Source organism: Marmota monax, unplaced genomic scaffold (genome assembly GCF_021218885.2).
Source record: "Marmota monax isolate L192 unplaced genomic scaffold, Marmota_monax_Labrador192_F-V1.1 WCK01_AAM20220418_F8-fsc00013, whole genome shotgun sequence".
NCBI lineage: Eukaryota > Metazoa > Chordata > Mammalia > Rodentia > Sciuridae > Marmota > Marmota monax.
In genome coordinates this window covers 8763554-8774259 of record NW_026692202.1, presented here as the reverse complement: position 1 = coordinate 8774259, position 10706 = coordinate 8763554, and the positions used below count along the sequence as shown (strand labels likewise).

General features: G+C 38.6%; 1 protein-coding gene across 1 annotated transcript; it reads right to left on the bottom strand.

The window, feature by feature from the left end:
* Nucleotides 1–5318: 5318 nt before the first annotated feature.
* LOC124083967 (endogenous retrovirus group K member 7 Gag polyprotein-like) lies at nt 5319–10233 on the bottom strand. The gene is made up of 2 exons (XM_046430741.2): nt 7457–10233; nt 5319–6900 (listed from the first exon to the last, which is right to left on the bottom strand). The coding sequence occupies exon 1, from the start codon at nt 10231–10233 to the stop codon at nt 8794–8796; it is 1440 nt and encodes a 479-aa protein (XP_046286697.1). The 3' UTR covers nt 5319–6900; nt 7457–8793.
* Nucleotides 10234–10706: the final 473 nt, after the last annotated feature.

Genomic DNA, 10706 nt, shown 5'->3' with positions numbered 1-10706 from the left:
TGCAGTTCCCTGAGTGATGCATCTTTCCTTCTTTAGTCCCTGAGCAGGCTGTTGTGCACCTTTTGGGAGAAAACTACTTACTCCTTCAGATAGTTTAATTGGACAGAACTCACAAGGTTTAATTTTATGTGTTGCCTTGACATAGCTGAGGGATGGCCACACAGATGGTAAGAAATTATTTCTGGGTTTGTCTGTGAGGTGATTTCCAGAAGAGATTAGCATTTGAAACAATAAATTAAGTAAAGATGATCTCTCCTCATCAAAGTGGGTGGACACATTTAGTCTGTTGACAGTCTGGTTAGAACAAAAACACATAGGAAGAGTGATTTGCTTTCTTTTTGAACTGGGACAGTCATGTTATCCTGCCATTGGACACTGATGGTTCTTAGTCCTTCAGACTCCATGATTTATGCCAGTGCTCTACTCCCACTTCCCCCCGCTTCCCAGATTTCAGCTTTTGACTAGCTGTTACACTATTCACTTTCCTGGCCCTTAGACCTTTGGAGCCAGACTGAATTATACAACCAGATTTCTTGGTACTCTTGTTTACAGATGTTGTATTGTCTCCCATATGGAGGTGGTATCCTGGTCTCCAATATCATATTAGGCAATTCTAATTTAAAAAATTCCTCTCTTATATATCTCTATACAACTGAAAATTCTTTCTTTGGAGATCTGGAGAAACTTAATAATACACAATCCAGGATGACCCATCCTAGCTCTCTTCCCTCTGGCTTATACCCTTTTCTCTGATAAGTTTGGGAATAAAGTCCAGTCCTAAAGCAAAAGTATTCTCCTATCCCTACCAACAAGCAATTCATCATCCTCTTGGCCTCTAGCTTTCCTGGGGCAAAATTAACTACCAGTGTACAGTTCACTTAAGTTTTTTATCTTATGTCAGGGCAACACTAAGTCTTCAGGTTTTCAAACTGCATGAAACACATTTCAAATATCTCCTATAGTTCCCTTGCGAGTACCCTTTACCTGACTTGAGGTTAGAAAGTGGTACTCATCTTCACCTATTTCCCAGAGGGAGTAGACTCCCACAACACAGTCACAACTCTCCAAAGAGGCTTCTTAACTTTTCTGCTACCATTTTATATCTTTGATCTGGTTGAATGCTCAAACAATTGTGCCAAATTTCTTAGACCCATTTCTTTTGTAAATCTGCGTATGGAGGGAAGAATGGATCTTGTACTTACTTTGGTATTCTGTTACGGTACCTCAACAGAAATAAGGCAGAAGAAACTCAGAATTCTAAGATCCTACTAGAAATAGAGGCCCAAATAAGTAGACAGATTATGCAACTCAGATGTAAGCAACATTAGAACATATCAGACCAGGGTCAGTGCAGTTTGTGTCATTCCCCCTATTAATATTACTGTATCTTTGTTAAAAACATCATAATCTTTCACCAGTATTATTACTGTCACTGGTCTCTGACAGGGATATTACCCCAGGCTGACTGATCTGTGTTTTAATCAGCTTTTCATCAGTGTGACCAAGACAAGAACAATTTTAGAGGAGGATAAGTTTATTTGGCCCTCATGACTTCAGAAATTTCAGTCCACAGATGGCCAACTCCATTGCTCTGTGCCTGAGTGAGGCAGAACACTATGGTAGAAGGGTGTAGAGGAGGTAAGAAGCTCAGGACTTGGCAATCAGGAAGCAGAAAGAACTCCACTAGCCAGGGTCAAAACATAAACCCCAAAGGCATGAACTCAGTGGTCCACCTGCTCTAGCTAGTCTCCACCTGCCTTCAGTACTGCCTATTTAATCCCTATCAGGGGATTAATGTACTGATTAGATTAGAGCTCTTATAACCTAATCATTTCACCTCTAAACTTTCTTGCAGTGTCTTAACACATTAGCTTTTGGGGGACATCTCACATCTAAATGATATCAATCTAAACTGCAAATACCAATTTATCACTTCTCTGCTTTAAATCTTCCAAAAATTGTTAGTAGCAACTCCCTAAGACAAGCTTATCAAACTTTGGAGTGTATGAAATGACACAAAAATATTGTTATAATGCAGATTTCTAATGGAGTAAAATGGACTGTGTCCCTCAAGTCTGCATTTCTAAAAAGTTCTGAGGTGATGTTGATATCAAAGGTATAGAAAAAAAAATTTGGCTCCTTAGCCAAACCTAATTGCACTTGTATGCATCTCTGATTTAATTTATTACCTCTCTCCCTGGCCACAATTTATGTTTTGTTAACATTATAGAGTTCATAGGGGGAAAAATCATTGTATTTCATGTTTGATTGATCTTTTACATATAGTAGTAACTGGCTGGGATCTTTTTTCCCCCACTTATGTTTATTTCAGCTTAGAAAACAATCCCCATATTCACAGCAGAACTAGTGTTTTTATTTGTTTCCTATGGCTACTGTGATAAATCACAAACTGTGACTTAAAGCAATGGAAGTTTATTCTCTCATAGTTCGGGAGGCCAGAAGTCTGAAATCAAGATGTTAACAGAGCAATACTTCTGCCAATATCTGTAATGGAGATTATGTTCCTTGTCTCTTCCACCTTCTGGTGGTCATGTCACTACAATCTCTGGCTCTGTGGCCACATTGCCTTCTTTTATGTCTCAAAACTCTTTCTGCCTCATATTTGTAGGAGAGCACATGATATCATTAGGGACCACTCAGATAATCCAGGATAAACTCCCTTTCTCAGGATTCTTACCTTAATCACATCTTTTGCCATTTAAAGCAATATTCACAGGTCCAGGGATTTTAATATGGTCATGAAGGCCGCCATTCAGTCTATTACATGCCTCTTAGAGTGCACGGCATCATGAGAATAATATCTCATAACTTTGTGCAATGGTTTGGATATGGTTTTTGAGTATGTGCCCCAAGGCTTCATGTTGAAGTTTAATCCTGTGTCAGATATTAAGAGGGTAGAAACTTAATCTGGCTATAATATTTAGAAGTGAGGCCTTTGAGAGATTATCAGGATTATATAAAATCATTATAGTAGAGCCCCTATGATTGAATCCTGGTGGCTTTGGAGAGAGGCCAGAAGAGATACACATCTGCATATGTTACCCATCTATTGCCATGCAATATCCTATATCACCTTGGGACTCTGCCAGCAAAAAGACCATCATCACATATGGCTCTTCCATTTTAGACCTCTAAACTATGAGCCAATACAAACTTCTTTTCTTTATAACTCACCTAGTCTGTGGTATTGTGTTATTGGCAACAGAGAACAGAATAACAAAGCTTCTTCATCAGATGCTTCTGTAAATCTCTTTCTTCTTTCAGGTAAGCTCTAAATCTCCATTTTTCTGTTTGCCTATACTAACACTTCAGATTCTTTATTGAAAGGAGACTTTTTAATACAATGGTAAAACAAATTTAATAAAATGGTAGCTGCAGTTTATTCTTTTAAACTTGTTAACTCATTGACTTTATATATCACAAATGTAATGAAGAATAAAGATAGAGAAAAAATTAAATAACGTATTTGTTGTCACATTAGTAGTATGTACTGGTGCTAGATTCAAATACTGATCTTCTAGGGTCCAAAGTCTATGATTTTTAACAATTTCTCAAATAATGCTTTGATGTTATATTGAAATACTAGTTCTATGCTTGGCCTCTAGATAAATGTCTCCAAAAAGAGACTTCTACTTCACATTAACCTGAAAGTACTAAAGAATCAGAGTCTCTGAGAATGGGTCCAGATCCTACATTTATAACAATATCCCTGTTAATTCTGATACATGCTAATATTGAAGGGAACACTGCCTTAGATTACAGTCACTTCAAGACTAAAGTCTAGTTTATTAATCTTTGTGCGTTGAGAGCCACAGCCGAGTCAGGATGGCGCCTAGCATTTTGCCAGAAGGAGTGGTTGAGGGGTGACGCCAGCCATTAAGATGATGACAATTAAGTTAAGCTGTGTATAATTGCTATGATTGGATGATGCTGGATTGAAGAAGGCTGTGTATTCAGTTGTATATAGAACCCTACTGTCCGGCAATAGGTCGGCTTTGGCAATAGGGCTGCTCCTGCTGCCTCGGGTGCCCGCTACTTTTGAGTTCTCGTGGAGTTCCCGTTGAGTTCTTGCGGAGCTCGGTGGAGAGCGGAGAGAGTTCCCGGGAAGCACGCGTGGAGTGCAGGTGAGAGTTCGGGCAATAAAGTAGTTCCTGTTTGAACCTACAAGTGCCTTGTGGCGGCTCGGTTATTTTGTGCCCAGCCAGATTGCGGCATTTGTGGTTATTTTTTTTTTATCAGTGATTTATACAGTGCCAAACTTAGAGTATGTATAAAAAAAAGTTTGCCAAGTTAAACCAAATTGTCTTAGGTTTTCTCATAGTACTCTTTAGTGAACACTATTTCAGAATCTGAGAGAGGTGTCCTTATCTAAGTGAAGATATTGGATGCAAGATTTAAAATGAGTCAGAACAGAAAACTTAGAGTAATTAGACTACTTAGAAATCTATCAACGTGTTGTGCTTGCACTTTATTAAATCTAAGTGAAATTTCAATCAAACCCAGAGCTTGGAATCTTGTGCTACTTATTGTATTATTGAATGACCCTAACTCCAAATAAAGATTTATTCAAACAGTACTCACCTTCTATCCCATTAGCAAATTACTCTCAAGAGCATAAGTGTGCATGAAAGCTCTCATTACATGCTTTGAATAAGGAAGCAAGTGTTTTAGTCATACATCCTTAAGATGAAAATTAACAATAACCCAACAATGTAGACACCCTTGCTGTGGTTTGTGGGGAGCCATCCGTGAAATACATGAGGACCTTCCCTCCGCATGGAAGCCAGGCAGGGATAGGCCTGGCATTGGGAATTTCCTGTGGTGACAGACTACCCAATGCAAGAGACCCTCTTCTCTGCTCTACTAGAAAGGTCCCTCATATTAGCACTGGAGATGGGCATTAACCCATTAGGAACTGAACATAATAGCACCAGAGATGGGCGTAACCCACCATTAGGAACTGAACTTAACCTGTTTTGGTTAAGAACATTCTATAGAATCTCTTTGATATCTCCTGATATAAATAAAGGAGGCATAAACAAAGGAGGAGTGGGCTCCTATGTGTTAGAAGTTGTATATGTCTGGTAAACTTGCCTGTCCTGTCCTGGCTTTTGAAACTACTTTCTGTGTTCTGTGGTTTTTCGCCGTTTTATTTCTTTTAGCTTTTATTTCTCAATGAGCCCATTCCACCGAGGGGAACGCCATTCCCACCACCTACACTGGACATGGGCAGTTGTGAACGTCTAGAGCGTTCGGGTCCCTGGGTAAGGGTCACGAAATAACCGGGACACAGGGGATGCAGAGCCAAGGCAGCAATCGCAACTGCATGCTGAGGTTTATTTGCAAGTTCCTTTTATACACTTCTTCTAACAAAGCAAGCAATTCTTCAATAACACTTTACCCACATTGTCCAAATATCATGCCTCAGCGGATACACAGAGCTAGATTCAAATTGTTCCTGTTTGTTTGATAAGTACCCTCCTAAAGTTCTTTGTAGACATTATCTACTCCTCTGAGGATGCATTTGTTTCTTCAGAATGTACTGTTCCCAGGATAAGTATGCAGGAAGCTTCTTCCTCTTGGCCAAACCATGCAGAACTTGTGCCTTGCGATAAGGGGAAGAGAACTTTTCCTCCTCCTAGCTGAGGTTTGCCTCAGCTGACCTAAATCACAGCCACAGCTCTTGCAAAATGTCAGGCCTGAGGGAGCTAAACTCTGCACACTTAAACCCCAACAATTCCTTCTTTTTTCTTTTGCTTTTCTAAAACAGCTTTCCACAAAGTTAATATAGCATTTTGAGATGGTCTTATGCACATACAATATATAATTATAAACAGGATAATAACTAAGCATAACACTATTCCCACTCCTCCAGCCATATGGGTAAGACTTTGAGCAATTCCTTTGGGATCTAATCCCTCTAACTGTTTTAAAAACAATTCAGCTATTTGTGCAGCATCATCATGTTGAAACCCTTTTCCAAAAGTTTCAAATACATCCTTTTGTAAAGAATCAATCATTAATTGAGCTGTATCATTACCATCGAGATAATTTTGTATGATACTCCATTCGTGTAAGCTTTGATTATATTGTATATTAGTTATACAGAAAGAAGTTGAATTCCAGTCACATTTTAATCTAATTTCTTGTTCTAAGGTGAGTATCTTTTTTCCTAACCAATTAACTGTCTGTTTTAAAATATCTATTTGAGTTTGAAGTCTAGAATCAATTTGAGTCTGGGATAGCCATAACTCATGCGAATCTTTATGCCATTCCTCAACAAACTGTTTTGTTTGTAAAGAAGTATGTAAAGCTATCCCTGAAACTGTAGCAACTGTAGTCACTGCAATAAGACTTAGAATTACAGCAACAACAACTCCCACAAACAGTTTAGTACGTTTTAACAATTGTCTAAAAAATTCCAGAACCAAAGTATTTACAGGATCTTGGGACCATGGTCTTCATAAATTTACAGGAAGCCAAATGTGAGAGCGCTGTTGTAACAGCACAATGGAATAACCAGGAGGAATAGAAACAGATGTATTAATACAGGTATACAATTTACAATTAAAGCATAAAATTCCCTCATCAAAAGTAACATTTCCAATTAAGAACAGGTATGGCATGGGCACACATGTGGTTATATTATATTCTTTAAATACAGTAAAATTATAAGAAGCAGCTGATTGACTAGTCCCAGAGAAAGAGCCATTAGACAAAGTTACAGGTTTAGTTGCAGCAGCAATTTTCCATAAATGTGTTTGTAAATGATGAGGGTACTGCACTGAAGCCAAGCGTGGATCAGCAATTCCACCATCACCCCAGGCCATCAATTTGTCGTTCTGAATGGTTTCATTCCATCTCTCTTTCGGCAGGATTCTGTATGTAGAAGATAAATCACAAGCAGTAATATTCCATTCTGAACAATTTTTTAAGAACATCCCGTAAGGACCCCACATGATAATATTCTGAAATATCTTCCCAAATTTTCCTAAACATTCCTGCCATATGAAAGGGGAGTATCTTAAGTCCTGATAAGTAAAATCGGGGCACTCAGGGAACATAGGATATTTTTATTCAGTTATATTATCCCAGGTCATATTGACGGACCATGCAGACAACCGTTGTAAACGTGTTCGAGAACTATTACTCCAATTTCCAACTAGTATCCAATGTTGCCAATCTAATTGCAAGCAAGGAGGAACACCCAAGCATATAGGTTTACTGTTATTATTCTTATAAGTAAAATTAAATGGTGTTCCATCATTAATAATGGTGTTCCATCATTAATATTCATATATGTTAAATTGTTCCAAGGGGGAGATAATAGAGCAGGAGAAGTATATAAGGTAATATCCATGTCACCCCAAGTAACAGGTTCCAGCAAAGGTGGATTGGGAATATAGGCCCAATAGTGAGTATTATTATTTTGTACCTCAGAAGCGGAAGACACTGTCAATAATGCACACATAGCCAGAAATAAATTTTCTGGGGTGCAATTCTTCCCTGTTCGTTGCAGCACCTTCTGCCCTTCCCCACTCAGCTTTTTAATTTGACCCCACGTAGGTAAGGGAGAGAAATTAAGACATCGATGACGTCGGGCCCCAAGATGAAGACGCGCCATTGCTGCCACTGAAACATCAAGCTCAGGATCTTGATTCCTCGGCTGGGGTAGTGGATAGGGTGCCCCCCTTGGTGCCATTCTGATTGTGACGGGTCTGGATCCACCACCCTGGGAGCCACTGCCGGTGTCCATTTTCTGTTGAAACATAAGCATAGCCCTTTCCTCCTTTTTAATTTTTTTAATTTGTGTTTTAAGCGTAGCATGTACACGTTCTACTAAAGCTTGTCCTTGTGGATTATATTCTATTCCGGTTAGATGAACAATATCATATAATTTGCAAAAATCTTTAAAATTTTTACTAGTATAAGCTGGACCATTATCAGTTTTAATCATAGCGGGAATTCCCATAATAGCAAATGTTTCCACTAAGTGTTGAATAACATGACGGGTGGTTTCTCCAATTTGAGCGGTAGCCCACAAAAATTTAGAGTATGTGTCAATAGTAACATGAACACAAGAATAACGTCCAAACAAGGGAACATGTGTAACATCCATTTGCCATAATTCATTAGGTTGAATCCCTCTAGGATTTACTCCAGAAGGTACAATCCTAAGATGTAAAGGTCGACAAACTGGGCAATTTTTAATAATTTGTTTTGCTTGTTTATATGGAATCTTATATTTAATGTGTAAATGTCCGGCATTAGAATGAAACAGATTATGTTCTTCTTGAGGAGTTTTGAACATCACTAATTTGTCTACCTGAGCATTACCATACGTCAAAAATCCTGGTAATTTAGAGTGTGATCTAATATGATCTATAAATATGCGAGCATTACGAGCTTGTAAAAGTTTTTGTAAAGTATGAAAAAGATTTTGTAGAGTAGGTTTATTAGAATAAGCTACTGCAGTAAATATATTTTTAACTACTCCCAGTAAGAATGTTAATGTCTTGATTATCAAAATCATTTAAAACTTGAATGACTGCAAATAATTCATTTTGTTGAACAGATTGATAGTTTGTTATTTGAACCCAATATTGATTCTCTGTCCAATAAGCACTTTTAGTTTTTGATCCATCAGTAAACACAGTAACAACATTGTCTAAAGGATATTCACTAATAATATTATTGATTACAAATTGTTGACGTTTTAGCATGTCCCATAATTTGCCCTTGGGGAAATGATAGGAAATACCTCCGGTATATTCAGCCAACACTATTTGTAGCATTTTCATAAGCCAGCAAACGTAGTAATTGTTGCCTGGTAGCCTCTCCTACCACAGTTCGTTCAATTGTCAATTTTAATCTAGACAAAAATTCTACATAAGGTTTATTGGGCTTTTGTGAAACTTTTGTCCATGAGCCATAATGTTCTCCAGTAGGTCTAATTTTGTCCCAAGCTTCTAAAGCTATTTCCTTCAATTGCTCATGAATCTCAGGAGGAATATTAATTTGATGTTGAATGTCATCATACATACCAGTGCCAGATAACATAGGGTATCCTATGGCACGAATAACAGGGTTTTGACTGTTACCATTTTCTCTAGCCTTAGTGGCACATCCTTCTAAAAACCACATGTGCCATTGAAGATATTTAGGTTCCTGTAGAAGAGCATGGCTCACAATCTTCCAATCCTCAGGAGCAAAATTATTGTAATGAGTAGCAAAAGCATTAAGCAATGCTTTTACATAATGAGATTGAGGTCTGTACATTGTCACTGCCTTTTTTAATCTGCTAATATGATCAATATCAATCCCCTCATACCGAGGTGGATGTGCCATTCCATTAACTGGATCAGGCCTGATTATAGGAAAAGCAAAGAAAGGAGTTTCGTCCTCATCGTCAGAAGGTTCTGAGTCCATTTCCTGGACAGCCTTTAAAGAAGCTGCCAAAAAAGGATTGGTGGCCGGAGGGGCAGAGGGCCTGGTTCCCGATAAAGGCTTAGGGTCCATTTTAGCTTCTAATTTATTAAGACGTCCCAAAACCTCCTCCATAACAAGTTTGAATTGCTCCGAAACGGAGCGATCATCAATCATCGTTTTTAGTTTCGTTTTCTTTTCCGTAGCAGTACCAATTAAATCAGCAGAATTTTGTGAAGAATTATGAGTCAATTGTTGCGTATCTTTTACTACCTCTTCTTTTTCACTAACATCCAGAGGGAGATATAGAATAGAGGGAGCTAGCTCCTTTTGTAAGTTGCCAATTAACCTTTCTTCCTCCATAGCTTTAAACATTGTATATAAAATAGACCAGATAGACCAAAACCGAATTGGAATTTTTTCACCTTGCCTCATGGCCTTTTCAACATTATGACGTTTCCAATTATCTGCATCCATAGATCCTTCCTCCGGGAACCAGGGATTCCATTCCCTGACCACCTTAAGACACATCTCTATATCAGAATGGGAAATGTTAATACCATAGACAGCAAGTGAATGCCTAAGAATACGTAAAAAAGGAGAAGATGAAGATTGTCCCATCACCCTGTAATATAAAGAAAAATAACTTACCCTTCCTGACAATCCAACAGGGTCCCTATTCCGGCGCCAATTGTGAACATCTAGAGCGTTCGGGTCCCTGGGTAAGGGACACGAAATAACCGGGACACAGGGGATGCAGAGCCAAGGCAGCAATCGCAACTGCATGCTGAGGTTTATTTGCAAGTTCCTTTTATACACTTCTTCTAACAAAGCAAGCAATTCTTCAATAACACTTTACCCACATTGTCCAAATATCATGCCTCAGCGGATACACAGAGCTAGATTCAAATTGTTCCTGTTTGTTTGATAAGTACCCTCCTAAAGTTCTTTGTAGACATTATCTACTCCTCTGAGGATGCATTTGTTTCTTCAGAATGTACTGTTCCCAGGATAAGTATGCAGGAAGCTTCTTCCTCTTGGCCAAACCATGCAGAACTTGTGCCTTGCGATAAGGGGAAGAGAACTTTTCCTCCTCCTAGCTGAGGTTTGCCTCAGCTGACCTAAATCACAGCCACAGCTCTTGCAAAATGTCAGGCCTGAGGGAGCTAAACTCTGCACACTTAAACCCCAACAGGCAGTGTCAATTTTTATGTCAATTTGACTGGACAATGGAGTGCCCAGATTAAACATTAATAGTG

Bases quoted from the DNA above. Each gene is read 5' to 3' on its own strand.
- LOC124083967 (XM_046430741.2), bottom strand. From the start codon at position 10,233: ATGCAGTTGCGATTGCTGCCTTGGCTCTGCATCCCCTGTGTCCCGGTT.